Source organism: Trichosurus vulpecula, chromosome 5 (genome assembly GCF_011100635.1).
Source record: "Trichosurus vulpecula isolate mTriVul1 chromosome 5, mTriVul1.pri, whole genome shotgun sequence".
Lineage (NCBI taxonomy): Eukaryota > Metazoa > Chordata > Mammalia > Diprotodontia > Phalangeridae > Trichosurus > Trichosurus vulpecula.
The window spans coordinates 284,228,317-284,252,693 of record NC_050577.1 but is presented as its reverse complement, the minus strand read 5'-3'; the positions used below and the strand labels follow the sequence as shown (position 1 = coordinate 284,252,693).

At 34.8% G+C, this 24,377-nt stretch overlaps 1 protein-coding gene across 8 annotated transcripts in view; it reads right to left on the bottom strand.

Annotated features, from left to right (window-relative positions):
• DNM1L (dynamin 1 like) overlaps positions 1–24,377 on the bottom strand; it is a 98,281-nt gene that overhangs the window by 36,709 nt on the left and 37,195 nt on the right. For all 8 annotated transcript variants that reach the window (XM_036759831.1, XM_036759833.1, XM_036759827.1 and 5 more), the window contains exons 3-7: positions 4,005–4,051; positions 3,634–3,705; positions 1,941–2,027; positions 1,539–1,701; positions 29–149 (exon numbers count right to left, since the gene is read on the bottom strand). In XM_036759831.1, the coding sequence (XP_036615726.1) occupies positions 29–149; positions 1,539–1,701; positions 1,941–2,027; positions 3,634–3,705; positions 4,005–4,051 (490 nt within the window). The remainder of the gene's footprint in view (positions 1–28; positions 150–1,538; positions 1,702–1,940; positions 2,028–3,633; positions 3,706–4,004; positions 4,052–24,377) is intronic.

Here is a 24,377-nt window from a genome sequence, read left to right as displayed (position 1 = left end):
TTTTCAATCTCCTTCGCTGCTAGCTTACCTGTTTACCACTCCAATTATGCCAAGTTTAACTGGAATGACCCTTCCCATCAACACATCCATTGCATCAGTACCAGCATCCATGAGATCTAGTTTAGTAATTACAGCAAGTGTTCTACGACCTAACAAATGTAAATCAGAAATCCATTAATAAGAAACAATCACCAAAGGTTGATATGTCAGTTCAAAACTCAGTCTTAAAAAAACAGGATTCAAAAGCACATGCATTTCTATACACAATTCCAAAATGAGTTTCTTGTTAAAAGTGAGCCATGGAGGGGCAGCTAGGTGGTACAATGAGTAGAGCACCGGCCCTGGAGTCAGGAGGACCTGAGTTCAAATCCGGCCTCAGACACTTGACACACTTACTAGCTATGTGACCTTGGGCAAGTCACTTAACCCCAATTGCCCTGCCAAAAAACAAAATAAATAAATAAATAAATAAATGGAATAAAATAAAATAAAATTTTAAAAAAGTGAGCCATGGAAAGTATCACATTCAATAACAACATTCTTTCAAAACAGGTATAATGCAGCTACAATCACTAAAGAGTATCTTAAGCATATGAGATAATTTTGTTTACATTCAATGAAGTTAAAGATATAAAATTTTTTAAATTTAATTTAAAATTAAATTTTAAAATCTAAATTTTTTAAAATTACATTTAGGAATCAAAGTGCTATTCATTAAGTCCCTTTATTTCTAACACACATTAAGATTCTGTGTATACAAAGATTTTCATTTTCATCAAACCATAGTATGACATATCGCATATCTTTCCCTTTCAAAATTTTCTCTAAATTCTCTTCTCGTGTTATATCAGTTATTAAAAACCTACTAAAAATGAAATGGCTTATTTTCTGATACTAGGATATTGATACCAGCATTTAAAATTGCGAAAAAAGAATACACATTAAAAAAAATTTGCTACTGACCTTCAGAGGGGAAAATCTCTGCTTAGATACACTTAGGGATACAAATACAGTAGAACTCCATATTAGCCTTAGCAAAAGAAGGTAAGGCTACCATTTGCCTTACAGTCATTCTATACCATAGTAAGAGATACAACACTACTATAAGGACATAATATGACTGATAACATTTTAAAAATCCATGACATATCAAGGCACTCGAAAATAGAAGTTTAATGTATTTCAAAGCACACCAAAGTCTAAATGTTTTCTCTGTGCATTCCTCAGAGCAGTTCTCAGAGAATGTTAGAAATTATATGACTGATAATCCAATGTGATGGTTATCAAATTTACCTCAAAGAAATAAGTAGAAAAAACCCCAAAAGTTAAAAATTATATTCTGCATTAGTATTCTTCTTTAAAAATAACAAATAGAAAGCATTTTCATTTAAATATACTACCAAATTTATAATGAGTATCACTAGCATTAGGCAAGAACACAAAAAATCCTTTTCCCCCTCCTCTTTAAAGGCAGATTTTCGGATAGAATATATCTATTCCCTTTTCCCATCAACCAATTATAAACTTTTATTCCTTACCATCTGGATCTACCTCTCTTGAAATTTTGAGAGCCTCTGATGTTGCCATATCTGTATTAGCAGCAGTGACAGCCAGAATAATGGAATTAGGGTTACTAATGAAACGAAGGATGAGTTCTCTGATTTGAAGTTCAATATCCTTCGGTTGATCACCTACAGGTACCTAAATATGTAACAAAAATCAATATCATAAGCATGAATACCAAATTCTAATAATGGAGATTCTAACAGACTAGCCTATGCCATTCTTGGCCATGTATTAAAAAATACAGCTAAAGGATGCAGAATGTGAACACTGTTTATGGGGTTAATCAACAAGACCACTGTATTTTTTACAAGGTAAAAGTGCCAATTAATAGGTAACACCCTACCCACAATGAAGTAAGCAAAATTTTTCCTTACCTTTGTCATGCCTGGCAAATCCACAAGAGTCAGGTTTACAACATTAGGTGAAAAAATTTTAAGATGAATAGGTTCAGGACTGACCCCCTAGAAACAAGTTGTTTAAAATATTACCATTAATTAAAGTTATACAAAATCTATCAAATTAACAATATTGAGAATGATTTGAAACTAATTATTCCATGAATATGGACACTGTGAATAAATCATGTTCCCTGAAGCATAACTACAAATAGCAACAGTCTGATAAAATATTATAATAGTTTAAAGGTCCCGTTGTATAAAAACTGTGTAATAAAGGACTTATAAAGCACTACTATCGTTTTTAATACTCCACTTTCTTCATCTCAATTTGAAAACCTTTTCTTTTCTGATTCTTAAAAGCTAGTTATCAACTTATGTAAATCAATGCAAATTATTTGCTGCTGTACAGAGATAGTGATTCCTCTCCGCCACCAACAGATTTTTGTTGAAACCATGTCTTCCCCACTCCCTGCCTTCCTCTCCCCAACTCACCAAATGTTTTGATTTGGGTCGTCATGAATAAGGGACCAACTGCTCATTCTTGCCTTTGCACATGCCATTTTCATTACCCTAAAATGCCTTCCCTTCCCTATCTTCTTTTTCCTAACCTGTTCCAAAAACTCTTGTCTGTGAAGCATTTCCTGAACAACCTCTTCACTGGAATTCCTATCTGTAAGGTTCTTCCTACCTCTAAATATATGAATCTATTTTAACTTGTATTTATATTTTGCTATTTTTTAAATGGTATAGAAGATAGCTAATTCAAAGGCATGGAGGCAAGAACTGCAGTATCCTGTGTGAGGAACAGAGATAAGTTCAGCCTGGAGAGTGCAGGAGGAAGAATAACTTACAGGCAAGCTAGAAAGACAAACTAGGGTCAAGTTGTGAAGGGCTTTAAAAGCAAAACAGAAGACTTTATATTTGATTCTAAAGGCCACTAGGGTATATTGATCAGGGGAATGGCATAGTCAGATCTGCATTAAGGAAATCATTCTGGCAGCAGTGTAGAGGAAAAATAGGAGTGAGGAGAGATTCGAGGCAGAAAGTATAATTAAGTAGGCTGTTGCAAAATCCAAGCAGGAAGTGATGGCCTGAACTAAAGTGGTGACTGTATGAGTAGAGAGAAGGGTTTGGATATGAGAAATGCTCGGGAAGTAGAAATGGCAAGAGTTGACAACTGATTGGGTATGTAAAGTAAGGAAAGTAACCAGTCAAGGATAACACAATGGTTAGGAACCTGGAAGAATGGAAGATTGGTGATACCTTCGACAGAAACAGGGAACTTTGCAAGAGAGGTGAGTTTCGGGGGAATGATAATGAGCTCTATTTTAAACAAGTTGTATTTAGGCATCTAGTTTGAGAAGCCTAATCTATTGTGATAGTACTGAATAAAGCAGCTAAAGCAAAGTGATAGTGATATATGCATTGCAATATCAGAAATACATCATTTGAAAAAGTAAAATTTTCGATGTTATATGGGCCCATAGAAAAAAATATAGCTGAAATTTGTTTATGAATTTTTTGTATATCTATCAAGGTATAAGCACTTGAAGAAAATGGAATACATTCCCCATGTATACATTGTGGGGGGTTCAATAAATACTTGTTTTCATTACTTCTGTTGATACTATCCATCTCTAAAGAATATTTCAGCCCCAAAAATCCATACCTTATTATTTCCTGAAATCCTCTCTGTTTCATTTTCAATTTCTTGTCGAATTTCATCAAAATCAGTGTACAGCTAAAATAAAGTACTAAAATTAAAAAATTTAAATCTTTACACTTGGATAAAAGACAAACTATGAACTGGGATATTAGGCAAAATTTTGAGGTACAGAAACCAATTAATTTGGCAAACAAGATTATGTAGGAGATAATTATTCCTTTTGTTTAGTGGCTTTAAAAAAGTTAATTCAAAATTATATGCCAAATAACCAACAGTAGGAGCTCAACTGGTCTCTTTTTTCACTATAAAAATAAAAATGTTTCAAGTATTAATAAAATTGTTCCCCAAAACATATTTGTATTTTATGTAATTACCTTATTTTTGGTGTGCAGAAATTTACCCCACTCTTCAGCTTGAATACCTGAAAGCAAATAACCAGTACTTTAGACACTACTAAAAACGTTCTTCTTTAGCTTCAGTTAAATATTCAAAAGAGCTAAATTCATATGTAATTATATCCATCTACACATGTAAGTATATATTACAGCACTTAATTAAAAATAAAATTTGTTCAAGGTTTGAGATAAATTAGCCTGCTGTTTTTTCCTATAACAAAACTGTTTTTGAGTACTACTAACTAGGTTTTGTTTTTTGGGGTTTTTTTTTAATACTGTTTTAGTCTGAACCTATGATCTCATTGCTATAAGGCATTCCCAGTGAGAAAAGTCCCAATGAGAAAAATGATGATCAGTAATTGTTCTGCAACTTAAGAGTCTTGGAAAGTTGCCTGGTTTATTGAGAGGTTAAATGACTTTCCTATAGTCAGTATGTGACATCTCCAGAAGAACTGAGAACTTAAACCTATTATCTTCCTAATTATGAAGTTTGCTCTCTATCTACCATGTCATACAACCCTGATAAAATATGCCTTTTGAAAGTTAAAAGACCTGTCTTTTATTTCAAAATTAGAAACTGTAGATAAAGAAGATATAAAAAATAAACACAGGCCTTCTTGTCTTTTGAAATCTGCATCTGATTAAAAAAATTACTTTCCTTCTCTTTTTAAAGACACTGATAGGAAAATATCAGTTTTTTTTAAAAAAATCTTTAAATACTTTCTCCCATAAAAATATTTAATTTAGTTAAAAGTTGAAAAAAGTAAAGATTCAACTAAGCAAAGAGTATATAATAAACACATAGTTAATAAAGCAAAATCTCAACAACTGAAGTGCATGAACATGTATATTTTTCATCCACATATACAACTCTGGTTTCTGTTAGTCACTCAAAGTTCTGCTTCATTGTATCTTTTTAAGTGAAATTCTTGACATTCTGAAAGCTTCCCTAGTCTCCACCCCACCTACCAATCTCCATGCCAAAACAAAATTACCTCTAAAACAAATTTTCCCCATTTTAAATATGTCTGACAGAAAGCCAGGGGTGTAGATACACAGAGATTGAGGGTAGGGTAGAAATTTAGTAGAAGCAGAAAACAAGAGGCAAGGAATGGACAACTGGTCCACTTCACAGATTCATTATGTTACATAGTATATAGAAAAAAGAACTGTTATTACTCTGAAAATTCTTCCTATGTCATCTCCTGAATTCAGAGATTCTGTTTTTCCGGCATTTTCCAAAACATACTAGGCAATACCTTGGAGATGATATTCTGGAAAGTGACACTGTTGAACTCTTACAGAGTTGGAAGTGATAAACAGTCTTAATTTTTCCAACTTAAGATTGCTTTAAAATGCTACATGTTAATGCAAACATACAAACAGAATTTAATACACTACAAGCATGAACTTTAAAGAGGTCTTTTTATAGTATACCTAAAACCAAAAAACAAATTCATCACAGTAAAGTCACATAAAATAATAAATAATAATTAAGATTTTCTTTGGTAGGAAAAGCAAAGAATAGTAGGGGAAAAAACATGCTCCTCTCATAAGTGAAGTTTTTAACTATTTGAAGCACAAAGGATAGTCCCTTTCCTATAAAGTCACACTAGAGAACTTCAAATAGATGGCTACTTCCACCTCAGGAAAGGAACATATTAATTTACTTTATAATAACAAAGCCCTAGGTTTATTTTTTAACACATTAAACATTACATTCAAGATAAAAAAAAATTCTTAGAGGCTGATGCAAAGCCCAAGTTATAAGAACCACTAAAACCTTAAACTGATAAAGTAGGGGAAAAAACGACTAGGAATGCATACAGGCTGTAAGAATATTTAAGCACACATGCAGGTTTATAATGGAAAAAGAAGGGACAAAAGCAAGTGGATAAAAGAAACCTTTAGAAAGGTGTCTTGGATTTTTCCATGTTGCAGGGTCTGCAGTTAAAAAGAAATAGCACAGAATGGTAAGTTTAGCACTTATTGCTGAAATTTTTATCATTTTATCAGCTGTACAAAAAAGCATAACACATTTAAAATGTGCATATTGTTCAGTCATTCATAAGTACACTCAAGTAGAATGTTTTAACAGAGAGAAAAAAACAGACGTGTGTATATAATACACATACATACATAAGCACATGCATACATCACATATACATATATACAAGTCACTCCCATCGCTCAGTTCTGGGCATTTTCTCTGGCTTTCTCTCATGTGTGAAATGCTCTCCCTCCTCATCTCTGCTTTCTGGCTTCCCTGGCTTCATTTAAGTCCCGACTAAAATTTCATCTTTTATAGGAAGCCTTTTTCCCAACTCCTTTTAATTTTGACACCTTTTCTCTCTTAATTATTTCCTATTTATCTTGTATACACCTTATTCGTTCATATTTGTTTGTTTGTTGTCTCCCACTCCCCCACTCCCCTTGTTAGAGTGTGAGCTCCTTGAGGCAAGGGACTGTCCTTTGACTTTTCATATTCTTAGTGCTTAGGATAGTGCCTGGCACATAGAAGATATATAATAAATGCTTACTGACAACTTTATGTACTTGTGTATACCACTACACTACTACCTCCTTGAGAGCAGACATTGTGACGTACTTTTATCTCCAGTGTTTGACACATAGGCAATAACAAACACTTGCTGATTGATAATAACCAAGTATTTTCTGTTATGTAACTTAGTCAACTTTTAAATTTAATAGACAAAATTATAGAATTTTAGAGGTGGAAAACACTGGTTTAACATCCTCATTTCATTGAGCAAGTAAGTCAACTTAAAGTTGACTTTGTCTAAACATCATATTATTTAGATAACAGCAGAGAGAGCTTTAGAACCCAGGATATCAGGGTTCAGTGGCCATTAGGCTATTTCACGCATGGCTAACTATCATAATGAAGACATTAAAAATCCACAGCTTGTTGATTTAAATTTAGATTATAGGTGTGCTGTAATTTATACATTAAATTTTCTATCAGAGCCTTGATACCCTAGTTGGTATGTATTCGGCAATGGAAGGGAAATATATAAAAGAGAATTTCCAGAATTTAAAGAATCTACAAAAGATATTTAAAAATTTTAACTTATTAGTCTTATTTTCTAATATTATAATCACTTTCTTCACCAACAACTCTCCCTCATAATAGAAAAAAGATAGAGCAACTCTTTTGGAATATATTTACCACATTCCATCCTCAGTTATTGAGTTCAGTTGCCTTTGTGTTATTTTTATTTTGTATTTTTTTATCATTATGTATATTGTCCTCCCAGTTCTACTTACTTAGATGAGTACCAGTTACCCAAGTGTTCTCATGTTTTTCTAAATTCTTTCTATTTTATTTTATTCTATTTTACTCTGTTCTATTATTTTATTCTATTTATTCTATTGTTCTATTTTATCATTCCTTATGACATAATAATATGATGCTTATATGGCACACTTTGTTCAAACAGTCCCTGATAGATACTAACTTTATTTCTATTTTATAAATATTTTGGTATCCATGGGACCTTTTGTCTTTTCTTGACTTCTTTAGTGTATATAACTAAGACTGGGATTGCTGAATCAAAGGATAGCATTTGTTGCATAATTACAAATTATTTCCCAGAATTCCAATTCACAGCTCCACCTACAGTGTACTATACAGAAACAATTCTTGGTTTTATATGTGTCAATTCTCTGTATGTCTTAGAAATCAGATTTGATTAATATATTTTTCCCTATTTTACAACTTCTCTTCTTCCAACCAAACTTATGTCATTTATACTAAGGATTTAAAATGTTATATAATCAAAATTGCCTCTTTTATCTTCTATAACGTTTATCTCATTAGGTTAAGAATTTTCCTCCTCGCCTGTGGAAGGTGGTTACTTCCATTCTCCAAAAAAAATTTTCTGATGTGACTATATTTAAGTGAAGTATACACTTGGCATTTAATGTTTTGCACTCTACTTTCTGCCAAGCTGCTTTCCAATTTTCCTAGCAGTTAATTGAATGGATTCCTTTCCTCCGAAGGTTATGTTCTTGAGTTTATTGACAAGGGCTACTATATTCGTTTGCTTGCTTCTTCTATTCCACTAATCTCTTGTTCTATTCTTTTGGTTAAATAATTGGTTTGATCATTATCATTTAATGCTGCTTAAAAATACAATTTGAAATTGGGTAACGATAGGTTGTCTTTATTCTTAATTTTTTCATTATTTCTCGAGTCTTGACTTTTATTCTTTCCAGATGAATTTTGTTATTTTGTCTTGTTCTACATAAAAGGGTCCTGAAATAATATGATTTTTATACCATTAAATCTAAAAATAAATTTAAGTTCTATTGTCATTTTTATAGTCATAAAGCCTTGTATAATGAAATTCTCCAATTGTATGTGCTCTCTGAGCACAGCAAAGAGTGCTTTGTAATTATATTTATGCAAATCCTAAGTATGTCTACATATGCTAACTCCCAAGTATTTTATACAATAGTTAATTATTTTGAGTGAAATTTCTCTTTTTCTCCTTATTAGTCATATACAGAAATGCTAATGATTTGTGGGTTTGTTTTGTATACTACTACTATTCTAAAATCATTTCAATTAATTTTTTCATTGAATCATTACGGCTGTTTCTTAAGGAACATATCATATTGTTTTTCAGTTTTCTTCTTCACTGTCATCTGGGCTGAGCGCTGGACTTGTAAGGCTATAGTTGGGGCTTGTTGGGGAGAATATTGGTGGGGTGAGACAGTAGGTGTTGGGAAAGGTGAATAACTTGAGCTGGTAGGTGAATACTTGGGGGAGGTACAGGGGAATAAATATGGCAGGTAGATAAAGTTGGAGTATAGACAATTGAGGTTAGCAAGTAGGTAGCGAGGTAGGTGAATATTTCAGAGTGGAGTTGGTAAGTGGTGCTGATTGGCCCCATTTGTACTGACTAAGGTATACTTCAGTGAGACAGGAGAACTATGTCTATAGCTGCAGGGAACTTGAAGCATACGCTGGAAACTGTGGGAAATAGTGAAAACTGAAGAGGAACTAGTTAGGGGAGACAGGATACATAAATAGAAGATATGGGTGATATTGGAATATAGTTGGGGCTGGCAGGCAAGTAGATAAAGGAGGCAGGATTTGTAGCTGGGAGAGGTGGGTGAAGAGAAATTTTTGATTTCTCTGTCTATACTTATTCCATCAAATTCTTTACTCATCTTACCGGTATAAGTAACACTTACAGCATTATGCTACTCTGTTTTATTCAAATTTCACCAGCAAAGCTTCTATTGTTTCTCTCCATTATAAATAATGGTAGCTGTTCATTGTAGCTATATATTAATGAATGGCCCCTTTATTTCAAGACATCTTAGTGTTAGGGTGGTATACATGTGTATGTGTGTACAAACACACACACACACACACACACACACACACACACAATCAGTGAAGGTCCTTTGTGATGATATAACCACAAAATTGCTTTTTTAATATTCTTAATATGTTGCTGATGCCTTGTTACAAATATTTCCGCTAATACATCAATATTCATAAATGGTATTGCTTCATAGTTTTCTTTTTTCTGCTTTCTCCTAGATTTGTGTATGAGGACCATGGATGGAATCTGATAAAATGCCTTCTGTCTCCATTTTTACAAAAAGTCTGTGGAGCACAGGAGATCACTGTTCTAAATTTAAATGTCTGATTCTCATACCCTGTAAACTGCCAAACATGACAAAATAGAGAGATTATGGAAAGAGACACATACTAATAAACTGCTGGTCAAGCTATAAATTGGTCCAACTATCCTGAAAAGTAATTTAGAATTATACTGAGAGCAACTAAAATATTCATATCTTTTGACACAGAGATTCCATCACTAAGCATATGCTTAGCATGAAGGAGGACAATGACAAGAAGAAAAGTTTCATATTCACCAAACTATATATTGGAGCATTTTTTTTGTAGTAGCAATGAAGTAGAAACAAAGCAGTAACCCAGTCTTTAAGGAAGAAAAGTGTTGTATGTGCATGTATTAAAATATTATTGCTCTACAAGAAACAATGAATATGATGACTATGATAAGTAACTATAAAAACTAATGAAAGTGAAGTAAGCAGAACTAGGAGAACACTATATGCAATGACTGCAACAATATAAATAGTAACAATAATTAAAATGGATTGCAGTGGAATTATGAACATGCTTGGCCCCATACCAATAACTATGAAGTTTTTCCTCTTATGTGAACTTTTCAAAAATAAGTTTTTTCTTATATAAAATTCAGCACTTGTGAAATTGGATTTTTTTTTCTTTTAGCCAGCATCCCTCTCCCTAACTTTTTTTTCTTCTAATGGAGAATTCTGGTAAAAGACACAAAAGTTTCCCTCTTACCAACAAATATTGTGCTGAAATATAAATCTCAATCATATTTAAATTTTTTAAAAAGAATGTTCTTTTAACTTCTTGGGACAAGGATGAAAAGAATTAAATAGTACAATAACAAAGGTATCGACCTTGCCGAACTTCTCAAGAGAGGTCTATTAAGTCCCACTGCCTATCCACCCCAACATACACATACACACACACTACAAACACACACACACACACACACACACACACACAAAATCACAATCTCAGAATTGGAAAGAACCTCAGAGGCCACCTACTCCAAGTTGTATGTAACTGAACAGGCATGCCCTCTAATTCCACTTTGGCAAGTTTTTTCCTGACAGCAAACCAAGATGGGTTTCTCTTCACCTTCTAACCACTGCCCCTTGTTCACTCTGCTTCAGAGGTCAAGAAAAATAATCTAGCAATTCCTTCCATATGACAGCCCTTCAAATACTTCTCTTTGTCCAGGCTGAACACCCTTTAATTCCTTTAAATGACCCTCATAGAACATTCTCCAGTTTCCTCACCTCCTCTGTATATGTTTCAGACTGCTTCTTTCACAAAATGCAGCACTAAAAACTAAATATAATGTTTCATATCTGGTCAACCTAGGATAAAATAAAAATGCAATGTAATTTGGACAAGACTCTCAATACAAGCTGACTGCACTAGTTTCTTTGGCTGCCATATGACACAACTGACTGATTTTAATCCTTCAAGTCAACCAAAATCCCCAAATCATTTTCATGGGAACTTTGCCTAATAATTCTTTCCCTGGAGTGTACTTATAAAGATTATTACCTGAAACCAAGTCATTACATTTATATTAGATTACATTAAATGTCATTATTAGATGTATTTTGGACTGCTGAAATCTCTCTGGATCTTAAATCTCAACATCAAAATCACTATCACCTCTCAATTTCATATCATTTACAAATTTGACAAACATGCCATTTATACCTTTACTGACATTATCAATAAAAATGTAAAGTGGTACAGGAACAAGAACGGAGCCCTGGGAATACTCCACTAGTGACAATTCCCTCCAAGTCAATTGTGAGTCATTAACTACCATGTCTGAATTCATTAAACCACACTATCATCTGGCCTACATCTTTCTTTTTTAAGCACAACGTTGCCATGAAACTTCTCCAAACACTGTGGCCATACAGGTTTGACATGTGTATGTACATTGTCCTCTGATCTCAGAGAGACAGAGACAGAGAGAGAGAGAGAGAGAGAGAGAGAGAGAGATCAAGCTAATTTGACATGCTGTCTTCAAGAGAGCAATGTTTCCCTTTATAAATATCCACGAATAATATATGCTATACTCTAAAACTTTGCCAAGAATCAACCTCAAGCTTACAGAATATATACCCTTCCTTTTTTGAAAATCAAGAATCTGCTCATCTCTTCAGTCCCATCCCTAGAACACAGGTAATCCATCTACCAATTATTTCAGTACCTTTATTACTTTATCATCCCCTCCACCTATCTTTTACTTCAACTCCTTATTATCTACTTTGTTGCGAGCCTTTCCAGTCCAAAAGTCATTTTCTTTATTAACAGCTAATATTTGCAAAGCGCTCTACATATTACATCTCAACAATCCTTGGAGGTTGGGGCTATTCTTATCTCCATTTTCTCGATGAAGAAACTGAAGTAGGCAAATATTAAATGCCTTTGCCTCCCCCACACACTAGGCTAGTCAAGCAGCTATGGTTCAGGTTTTCTTGAACACAAGTCCAACATTCCATCTACTATGCCATATAGGTGCCTAAATAGAAAACAGAAGGCACATCTGCCTAGCGTCTTCCATTATTACCATACTGTCATTAAGAACCAGTCTGATCCCTCCATTAATGAAAATAATTTAATAAACACTAAGCACCTACTCCAGCGCAGCCAGGCACTGTGCTGGAGGTATGAAAACATGAACAAAATATTTCCTGCCACCTCAAGGAACTTATATTCCATCAAGGGAAACTGTGTGTATGTGTATTCAACACAAAGTAACAGGAAGGGAAGGGACCTAACAACTGAGGATTAGGAAAGACCACCTGACACTTGACCTTAAAATGAAAGCTAGAGATTTTAAGAACCAGGGTTGAAAAAGGGAATGCATTCTAGGTTCTATCCCCAGTGCCTAGCATAATACCTGGCACATAACAGGTGTTTAATATTTCTTGATTGATTGCTGGCACTCTTACAGGTGGGGGGGTGGGGTGAGAAAATGTGCTATTGTATAATGAGAGGGGTGTCTAACTTTGGACCCAATACCTAACAGGGGAATGCTCAAGCTGAGGATGAGTCACAATGAGGCCTACGGTGAAAATCTAAGTCAAGGTCGTTGCTGACACTACAAGAGAAGCACCAGTTGAGGAAAGAATAGATTCACTTCTTCCAGAGGCTACCTGAAATAGAATGGTAAGTGGTTTACCTTCATATTTTTCTCTCTCCTCCTTCCTCCCACCACCCGACCCCACTTCCTTGGTCAGGCCTGTATATCAAGAAAATAGAACCCACTGGAGTTCTTACCTAATCTTAACTCACACCAGAATAACAAAGGCTTTTCAGTAGTAAATGTTATAGTTAAGCTTCAATGACAGTTAACCTGGTGTTAGCTGGTCTTGAGGAAGACATATTTCATTGTAAACAGAACTAAAGATAGAGTAAATGAGTTTGATACTATTTTTAGAATAAAACTGAAGTCAAATCTGAGGTAGGTAGATTGATTTTACATTATACCTAGTAAGAAGTCAACAGCTGAAATCCACTATTTAAGAAGTTTATAAAATTCATTATTTTACTAATCAGAGCTGTTTTCACAAACTGCTTGCTCAACATTGGTTAAATATTAGGAAATATCTAAAACCTTTCTGGTAAAAGAAAGAATTTTGCTGTACACTTAACATTAAGAAACAGCCTTTGAGGATATGAACAGGCAGTTTTCAGAGGAAGAAATTAAAGATATCTATATGTGGTACTGGAAAAATCAGTTACTGCTAAGGAGAACCCTGCCCCCAGCCCCTAACTAAAATCTCAGTTTGCATAATAAAGAATGGACTCAGACCTTTTGGAGTCTAGCAAACTCCCTGGGGCTCCATGACTCCTCCAAGGAATGTCAATAGATAAGGTTATCCCACTTAATCATAACCTGTCAGAATCTTTTGATCTGTTAGGACCTTTGTTCCTGTTCCCTGGAACCACCCACCACCCTGTGACCTGGCCTGTAAATTTCAAGAGATAATTAACCACTGTACTCTATATTTTCTATATAAGCTACTCCTTAACCCCAATTCGGGGCCATTTTGATTTGGGTGAAAAGCCCAAATGGTCACCGGCTAATAAATTCTCCATTTAAAACTTATACTCTGTGGCGTGTCTCACTCGTTCTCCATATAACATTTTGGAAGCCTAAGCAAGATGAGGCGGTATTTCGTGTTACCGCCCCGGAGACACACACAGGATTTTGGACCTCAGCAGAGTCTCTGCCCCGATCCACCTTCTCTTGTTTCAGAGGGCCAGCTCCTGGGGATTTCTTTTCCTAGGACTCTGGTGTGGGGTGATGGTCTCAGAGAATGGGCTCTTTGCTGAATTGTCCCTTTTTGGTCTATGGAGAATTCTGGTTTTCCGACCTCTAGAGGTAAGGTTTCTGTTCTGGGCTAGCCATCTGGTCTCTGCTAACACAATAACCTAGACGCAGGGATGTGTGCAGAGTGGGGGGGGGGGGGACAGGATGCTGTATTCTTCCTGTTGGGGTGTGGGAAAGATTGGGGGCCATTATCCCTAAGGAGGAAATCTGGTTTATTTTTTCTTTCCTCTGAGGGGACTTGGTTTAGCTTCCAATTCGACCTACACTGTGGTTCTGTTACATTTTAAGTTTGTGTCTGTTTGTGTGTCTATGTCAAAATAATGAAATGTCTATATTTTGTTAAAAATCTGAAATGCAGGCAACCAGAGATTTCAGGCTGCAACTAGGGAAACACAAATACTTTTTTCCTTGTAGTTCCTCGTCTGGCCAAACTTGGAATTACAATGGAAATAGGGTTAAAATTTTGGCAAATTCTGGGTTTTAATTGTTAAAAGTTTGGAAATTGGTAAGTTTGATTTTGGGAGAAAGGATTCCTGAAACTGTAAATTCATTCCAGGAGCTTACTCTTGCTGAAACACCTCCTCCCAATGAATGCCTTCTGGCTAAAAAAACCTCTGTTTATCCCTAAATACGGAATCTGGTTAAAGTTTCAGTTGGACTCTCACGTTTGTCTTTGTCCCTGATCACAGTTAGGGGGGAATCTTTTCCCTTAGATTTAAGTCCAAAAAGGTTTTTAAGGAGTGAGCAAAAGGTGAAGTTTGCTTGAATTACAGTCATTGAGATCTTTCACCATTGTTGTCCTGTCTCTGACTGAGCCAGAGCTGCAGTAAAAGTTAGAGCAGATAAAACAAACTCCTCTCCTCCCAGATCAGATTAGAAGAGAATGCAGGAGAACTGTGGGGAAAACTTAAATCACCCTTCCCCACCTGGAAAAAAGGAGGAGAAGGACAGAAATTCACAGACTGAAAGTCAGTCCTGTGCCCCTGGGCACCTTCATAGCCCATCCTTTTGGCAAAGCTTGGAAATGTCATCTAGGTCCTATGCATCCTGCCCACTCTGTCCCCAGCAGCTGCAAACTGCCCTAGGCTCAGTAACTTCTGCAGTTGTGGTGGAAGGGCGAGGTAGATGGATTTGGACTTTCTGCCTCCCAGAATTGTCACCACTGGGATACCAGCTTCTGCTCTAGGTAACTTCACATTTCTTAGTTCCAATTGCAAAACTATATTTTCATCTGTTTGACCTGTTTCCTGATTTGTAAAGGGAAATAATAATGATGGTTGTTTATATTTTAGACGCAACATTATTATCTCTCTGATTTAATGTAATTGTTAACCTTTGAAGTGCTTTTTTTGAATACCAAAAATAATAAGTTGAATCTCTGGGTATTTACTATACGAAAGCTTTTGATTTGTATGATCATTAAGCTTTGCCCACATAAGGTATTACTGAATTTTGTTTTCCCGGAGATTATGTAAAATCATGATTTGAAGCCATATGCTAATGAATAGGAATAGGAAAATTAGCATATCTAATTTGCTCCTTTGTTCTTAGAAAGGCTGCCAGGCCCAAAGTAATTTACCTATGGCTGAAATCTTTGTTATGGATAATCTTAAGTTCCTCTTTAACTCACCTTTGTCAGTCCTCCTCAGCAAGTGAAAAGGATCCCCCTCTCATGCTGAGGTAGACAGAAGGGAGGGGAAACTAAAATTGTTTTAGCTTGGTCCTTTTGCTTGAAAGGGAAGTGCCTCACCTTTTTTGAATTCCTTAGGCCTTTTGTTAATCAAACCCTTTTGTAAAAACTGAAGTATTAGAGTCAGGGATTAGAATGCATAAGATGAAGCTTGGAGAAAGCGGGGTGCCAAATTCAAACCTGCATGGTTCATAAAAGCAGATAATGATAAGAAATAAAGTTTTTCTTTCTTTTATAAGTTCATTCATGGCCAGGCAAATATTCCTAATACTTGGGCCAGAGGTAGTGGGTGCTGAAGAATATACAGCTAAATAAATAAAGTGTATTAATATATGTTATGCATGTATTTATATATTAATGTATTAATACAGAAATACCAGAAGTAATAGGATCAACAACTCCTATATGTGATAACCTGGAAATGCAAATGTGTCATCTGAAATTTATTGCTTCTGTATTTCTAAAATTATATTGTATTTCTAAAATTCTCTTAGATTGTGTAATTTGAGAAGACCTTTATGTGATTTTAATCTGAGTTAGATATATGTGAATTGGGTGCCTTTAAAGGGTGTGATGAAAATTTGGTAATTTTAAACTGTCATGTTTGGTTTAGAAATGTATTTACCTAGACTGAAATGAGTAGTTCAAATTTTACATACATAATAATGTTTAGGGCATTATTACATTTCTATAGTATAAATTTTGTTAAAGTTGCATTAGGATAAGAAGTTGGACAATTGCTGTAACCTAAGAAATTATGGCTTCCAAGTTTTGTCTGAAAGTTCAATTGAAATTGTTTTTGCTATAAGTCAGGTATTTGTGCAGAGGCCTTTTTGAGTTCTCTTCTGATCTCTGCCAGTTCAGGATACATTGTGAACTGTTAAAGTGTGGTTTCATAGGTAATAATCGTTTACAATGCTAAGTTTTGGACCTTAGAAATTAAAATGTTACCACTAGTGGTTATGAACCAGATTTGATTTGCTTATCCAACTCAGTTATGATCACTAGATTGGTAATTAATTAGATTCTGTTTCAAGTTTTAAATACATGATAATTACTTGTGATGTGCTTATATTTCTAAATTTGTTATATTATGCAAATTGGTTAACATTGCATTACCTATGCTGTTAGAAAATAATTCCTCTTATAATCTGGATGTTGTTAGATTAAGAATTGTACTTAATTAAGAAACTGAGGTTGTTAACCATCTAGTTATAAATTCTTATCAATCTTATGTAAAGCTTTCTGTGTAGAGGAATTCCTATGAAAAATTTTTAAGGTTCTGGTAAACTTTATTATAGTGATAAGGTAAATTTAATTGGGTATGTAATTATAGAAATTACGTGTCCTCTACATCACAACACCTTTTGACTAGGGAACTTCGTTATGTCTAGGAATTCTGTGCTATACTTGAGAATGGGGACATTTTCCACCAACTTAGTTAACAAATTCCAGTTCTTAAGGGTTAATTTGCTTTCAGGACAGAGAAGGAGAAGTCCATCATTCTAAAACCTTCTAAATAATTGTCTACAGAAAAGTTTAGTGAGTATTCCTTTTAACATCAGGATAAATTTTAAACTGTTTTTAAAGAAGGGAAATAATTCTAGAAATGTTTTGAAAAAGGTTTTTGTGATTCTGAGCAAAAGTTAGAGCTTATCAATGTGTATAAGATTTGATTCCTGAAGTGTCTCTTTTCCTCAACCTGTGAGGTTGGTCATTAACCTCTTCGCGTTGTTTAAGTTGGAATGGATTCCAGTATAGACAGTTATGTCAGTAAAAATTATTAACTTATGAGCTGTCTTATCTTATGGTTGAAATGTAAAGGAAGACTGAATAAAGGGTTTGAGAGATTGGAAAGGTAAATAAAGGTTTGATTGGAAATACGAAAGGAAGATAAGAAAGTTTGGGGACAAATGGGAGTTAGCTAAGCCTCTCCTGTCCAAAGAGAATACTAGTTTCAGATGGTTTAAGTAAGTTGAGAAAGAGTGTGAGGAAGTATTTAGAAGATGGAAAAGTTATGTAGCTTGATTTGATAACTATTAGCTCAATGAAATTTGGACAGTCTTATCTGAAGGATATTTATTTGCTATTTAAGATTTTATGGGACTACAATTTAATGTTGTTTTAAGCTCTGATTACAGGAATAGGTCACATGAAGCCAGTAGTAGAATGGCAGGCATTACAAGCTGAGAACTTTAAAGGTGGATGTCTGTGCCTGGGAAACAGTTTTGAAGACGACCTTGGACACGGCCTAGGTAGGATCTTCCTGACTCTATTTCCCAATTCTGCTATTTCCTTTCTGAAAAGGAAAATCCCCACCTGATTACTCCTAAGCCCTGCTTTCAGTGACTATATGATTGGCTATCAGATATGACTCATGCTTGGAATCAAACAGAGCTAAGGAAGTTCTTTCCTTCTGTTATGATATATGACATTGTCCCTCTTTTCTTTCATAGCAAATTTATGTTATCAAGAAGTTTTGTAAGCACAATGCTAAATCTGTTAGGTAATAGATGAATACTGAAATATCTCTGAGTTATTATAATAGGATACAGGAATGAATAGCTTACAATTTTAATCTATGTTCATGGCCAAATAAAACATTGAAATAATACAGAGATAACATCCTCCAAAAGGGGGAAATAATTAGAAAAAGCAATAAGGCAAAGATGTAATGTGATAAATGTCTAATAAAAGGAAAAAGGGATAGTGAATTTTGAAAAAGGCAATAGGATTAGATTGATTCCCCTAAGAATTATATACAGATGTGTATGATTGGCTCCAAAATTTATCAATCCTGGAAATTCAGGCTGATAAGTGTGTTTTGGTAATAAGATCTTAAATTTGGATGTTAGCATAAGTAAATTGTATAAGATAGTAGAACAAGTGAAATTATATCTCCTTTTTAAAGTATCTGTCTGATAATTTTAAAGGAAGATGAGTTCAATTCATGATTGGACCTTCATATTTTAAAGGATTCTTATACTAGGTACAAAATTTAGGATAGAAACAGCAGATGATATATAAACTGAAATACTCTGAAGTTTCAAAAAAGGAGAGCCAAATTCAAGTGACTGTAGTGAGTTATATTAATTTAGAATTGAGAATTTCTAGGTCTGAACCAGAAAAGCAGAACCCTCTTTTACTATCAAGGGACCAGATAACTACAATCAGGCATCTGGGGTTTAAAAGTGCTGCTTTGAATGGACATTGTGAATATGTAACTGTAATCTAAAGTTACTTTGTATACAAAATGTGCAATTGAGTCCTGGCATTAAATCAGAAACATTTTTAGCTTTGTTAAGAATGGTTTGTGGATTATTTTGAAAATGCCATCAAAGAGACATGGCATGGCTAAAAGTTTATGATGTTATTTGTACTGTGCTACTGGGATACAAGGAATTGTTAACAATGATTGCATTATTTTCTATGGTTCATGTTTAAGTTTTCTTGGTTATCTAATGTGTGAACGTAAAACATGTGACATGCAAATTTCCCCCTCTATTGTGAACCTGGTTCACAAATGATCTGTACCTGACTCAATGTAATTGTGCAGTTCTGTGAATTACGGGAAAAACTTCATTGTAATTGTTTAAACTAAGCCCTGTGTGGCTGGGATACCATTTATTGTATTTGTTTGAACTTAGCCCTGCATGGCTGGGACCTATGTTGTACTTTTTTCTCTCAATCATCAAATCATATGTGTTCTGGGAGCTCCTGTTAGGTGGATATCAACTCCTCAATCCTTCTGTCACATCTGAGTACTGCCCCTGCTCCCAAGTGGACATCTGAGCCTATAGGAGACCTTGCCCTGTGGTTAAAGAGCCTGAAAGGCACAGCATCAGATGCAGACAGCTTTCTCACAGGATCCAGAACCTAAGCAAGGACCTGCTTTTTCCCTTTCTGAGTCCTTGCGTTCCCAAGACTGTTTTCCTGTATTTTTAGCTATTATGCTCCCTCTGCTTGTTTGCAATTGGTTTACAATTTCTGCCCATCCCTGGGGATGTCCAAACACAGAAAAAGGAAAAAAACCTGACTCCACCTAGATAAGGATTTTAGAACTTCACCCCTGAGGAAGATAGAGGTTTTTCCATACCTTAACTGGTCTTTAGGCGAAACTTTCAGTTTGCCTTTGACCAAAAGGGGGAAATGTGGAACGTTTTATACCATTTTGTATCATTTTTTATTTCAACCAGACCCAGAGCCTGAATTAATGAGTAACTGGAAGAAGATCCAGGACCTGGGCTTCTTTGTTCCCTAAAGTTTGCTCAGGAAATACCCTTACCTCTGTCAACAAGGCCAGATCAGACTTACCTAAGGAGATTTTTCACCTGTTAGCCATTAAGGGATGAGACCCTAATCCTGAGAGGAGCATCTCACTTAATATTTTACAGGTATATACTTTAACTGACCCTTGTCAACTCTCTTGTCTTTACAAACTTTTCACTTGGTATGTTGATGAAGGGAGAGCACAGGCTTTGGGAGTCCTAACACATTCCTTAGAACCTGACCCCAAGCCAGTTGCCTGTTTTCAAAACAATCAGACTCCATGGCTGCTACAGCCACTCTAACTGAAGACGCTTCTGAATTTCTACCTGAACCCTGTCCTCTATTGTTACTATATGCATGCCTTCAGTTACTTCCCAAACCCCTGCTTTACAAGATGCGTTTAGGGAATTTTTACTGCAGACCTATGCACCTGGGACCAGCCTAAGCTAACACTGAGTGATTTTCAGGGGACCAATGTCCCCCTGGCTCACCACCCAGCTAGCAATTTGGCTGGCCCCCTCATTTTATTGATCCTGGCCGTAACTATAGGTCCCTGATTACTTTATCATATCTCAAACCTAATTCGTTCTCATGCAAATTCTGTCCCTGTCCAGATCAGGTCCTTCCTCTTTCAAAGGTTTGAATAGCTCCATAAAGAGAAGTGGGGAATGTGCTACTGGAAAAATCAGTTATTGCTAAGGAGAGCCCTGCCCCCAGCCCCTAACTAAAACCTCAGTTTGCATAATAAACAATGACTCAGACCTTTTGGAGTCTAGCAAACATCCCTGGGGCTCCATGACTCCTCCAAGGAATGTCAATAGATAAGGTTATCCCACTTAACCTGTCAGAATCTTTTGATCTGTCAGGACCTTTGTTCCTGTTCCCCGGAACCACCCACCACTCTGTGACCTGGCCTGTAAATTTCGAGAGATAATTAACCACTGTACCCTGTATTTTCTATATAAGCTACTCCTTCACCCCAATTCAGGGCCATTTTGATTTGGGTGAAAACCCTGAATGGTCACCGGCTAATAAATTCTCCATTTAAAACTTATACTCTGTGGCATGTCTCACTCACTCTCGGTATAACATTTAGGCATATGAAAAAATGCTCTAAATCACTATTGATTAGAGAAATGCAAATCAAAGCAACTCTTAGGTACCACATCTCTCCTGTCAGATTGGCTAACATGACAAAACAGGAAAATGATAAATGCTGGAGAAGATGTGGGAAAATTGGAACATTGTTACATTGTTGGTAGAGTTGTGAACTGATCCAGCCATTCTGGAGAGCAATTTGGAACTATGCTTAAAAGACTATAAAATAATGTGCATACCCTTTGACCCAGCAATACCACTTCTAGGGCTGTATCACAAAGAGATCACACAAGGGGGAAATGTACCTATATGCACAAAAATATTTATAGCAGCTCTTTTTGTGGTGGCAAAGAAATGGAAATCAAGGGGATGCCCATCAATTGGGGAATGGCTAAACAAATTGTGATATATGAATGTAATGGAATACTACTGGGCTATAAGAAATGAGGAGCAGATGAACTTCATTATAACCTGGAATGACTTATACAAACTGATGCTGAGTGAGGGGAGCAAAACCAGGAGATCATCATACACGATTACAGACACACAGTTATCTGTAAGGACTAACTTTGATAGACCTGACTCCTCTCATCAGTGAAAGGTTCAAAGGCAGCTCCAAAAGACTCATGATGAAAAAAGCTATGCACATCCAGAGAAAGAATTATGGAGTCTGAATGCAGATTGAGGGAAACTTTTTGTTCTCTCTTTTTTTTTTTGCTTCCTTCTTTTTTGGTTTCATTTCTCCTTTCTCATGATTCATTCCATTCCATTCTTCATTACAACTGGACTATTATGTAAATAAGTTCAATGTGAAGGTGCATGTAGTACCTACACTGGGTTACATGCTGTCTTGGGGGTTGGGGTGGGAGGGAGAGAAAATCTGGAACCCAAAAACTTGTGGAACTGAATATTGTAAACTAAAAATAAAAAATAAATTTATTTAAAAAAAAGGGAAACAGCCTTTATTTATTTGCTTTGAAAAGCAAAGGGGAGAGGAAAAGGCAGATTTTTGCTAACCGAATATACATACATACATATATATGTGTATATATATATATATGTTCAACAAAGGCAATAAACATTTCTATTTTAATTGAATTATAAGAATGTTTCTCTTTAGACAGAGTAAAAGTGTCATATTATTAGCAGTATGCACCGATTTGCCAGGAAGGTGCATTTTTGTGGGAAAATAATGGATCCACTAGTACAAATAACTGGTTCTAGATGAGGCTAAGACAAAGGAGACAGGGGGAGAAAAAAAATAATGGAAGAACTGTATATGTTTGGAGGATGTCTTCAGAATTCAAAACACAGTTCTCATAAGGATGAGTTAAGTGGCACACACCAACTCATTCCCTTAATGGGCTGCCCAAGTAGGCATTACAGATGTTTGCATTATAGAGTATCCAATGGGTACAGCACATTAACAAAAACTGACCATGTATCAGACCATAAAAACTTCACAAATTAATGCAAAAAAAGAGAAATGTTAAGTATTATCACTATAACACAATAAAACTGTATTCAATAAGGAATGGATTAAAACCTAATTACAGATTAAATAAATTGATACTAATAAATTAATACTAAAGAATCAGTAGGTCAACCAACAAACCTTAAAAATAACAGACAATTGTTACAATGAGACAACATAATGAAAATTGAGGGGAGATGGCTAAGTAGTCCTTATCAGAAAATTTGTATCTCTAAACACTTTCATCAAAAAAAGAGAAAGGATAGCTCAACTAGCTGAGCATTCAACTAAAAAAATTGGAAAACCAAGACATTTTAAAAAAATCAATTTAATAACAAAATAGAATTTCTGAAAATCAAAAAAGATTAACCTAATTTGATTTTTTAAAACAGGAAAACTAAATTAACAGTTGTCAAAAAGGAAAAAATGGAATTCACAATAAATGAATAGAGGAAATTAGGAGAAACTATTTTGCTTAATTTTATGCCAATAAAAAATGATAGCCTAAATGAAAGGGAAGAATATTTACAAAAACATAAATAACCAGAATAAGAGAAGAAGAATTAAAGTACTTAACTAACCGAATTTCAGAAAAAAAAAACAATGAACAATAAGTGATCTCCCCCCAAAAAATACTGACCAAAGGAATTTTTACAAGCAAATTCTATCAAACATTCAAAGAACAATTTCAATATTATGATAAACTGAATCTGATACAAATATGATCTTGATATCTAAACCAAGAAAGTAAAAACAGATAAAGAAAACTAATGACAAATATCCCTAATGAACACAGATGCAAAAATTTTAAATAAAATATTAGCATAAAGATCACAGTAACATGTCACAAAGGAACTATCTATACTATAACTAGGTTAGTTTTATATCAGAAATACAGGGTTGTTTCAACATTACAAAAACTATCAACACACTAGACCAAACTGATAATAAGAACAAGACTCACATACCATCAAGTTCAAAAAAAGTTTTTAACATGATTCAATAGCCATTCCTGTTAAAAATCACTAGAAAATATAGAAATAAGGACCTTTCCTTAATATAAGTAATATCTATTTAAAACCAAAAGTTATATTATGTACAACTGGGATAAACTAAGGATTTTACAGTGAGATAAGGAATAAAGCAAGCATCACTATTATTACCACTATTATTTGATAAAATTATTGATAAAATGTTTGATAAAGTATTATTGCTACAGCAATAAGAGAAACTGAGGTTATGAATAAGCATAGGCAAAGAGAAACAGATTTTTTTTTTTTGCAGACAATATGATGCCTTACTATTTTAACCCTAGAGGGTCAAGTAAAATTTTAATTAAAACAGTAACTTCAACAGAGTTGCAAGATATAAAAGAAATCCATATTAAATCATTGATATTTCAAGATAATGACACAAAAACCAGTAAAAGTAGACAGGAAGAGATAAAGAGAGAAATTCCATATAAGATAACTGAGAATATATAAAATACTTGGGTGTCTACCGCCCAAGACATATACATAAAGCCAGATAACTACGACTACAAAACACTTCAAGGAAATAATGGCAGGCCTAAATAAATGGAGAAATATTAATTGCTTATTGGTAAGCTAAGCCAATAATTAAAATATGACAATACTACACAAATTAATTTACTTATTCAGTGTCATACAAATCAAACCACCAAAGGATTACTTAAAGAAATAAAAAAGGGGGGCTGGAGCCAAGATGGCGGCTGGAAAGCAGGGACTTGCTTAAGCTCTCCCCCCAATCCCTCCAAACACCTGTAAAAAATGGCTCTCAACAAATTCTAGAGCTGCAGAACCCATGAAATAGCAGAGGGAAGCAAG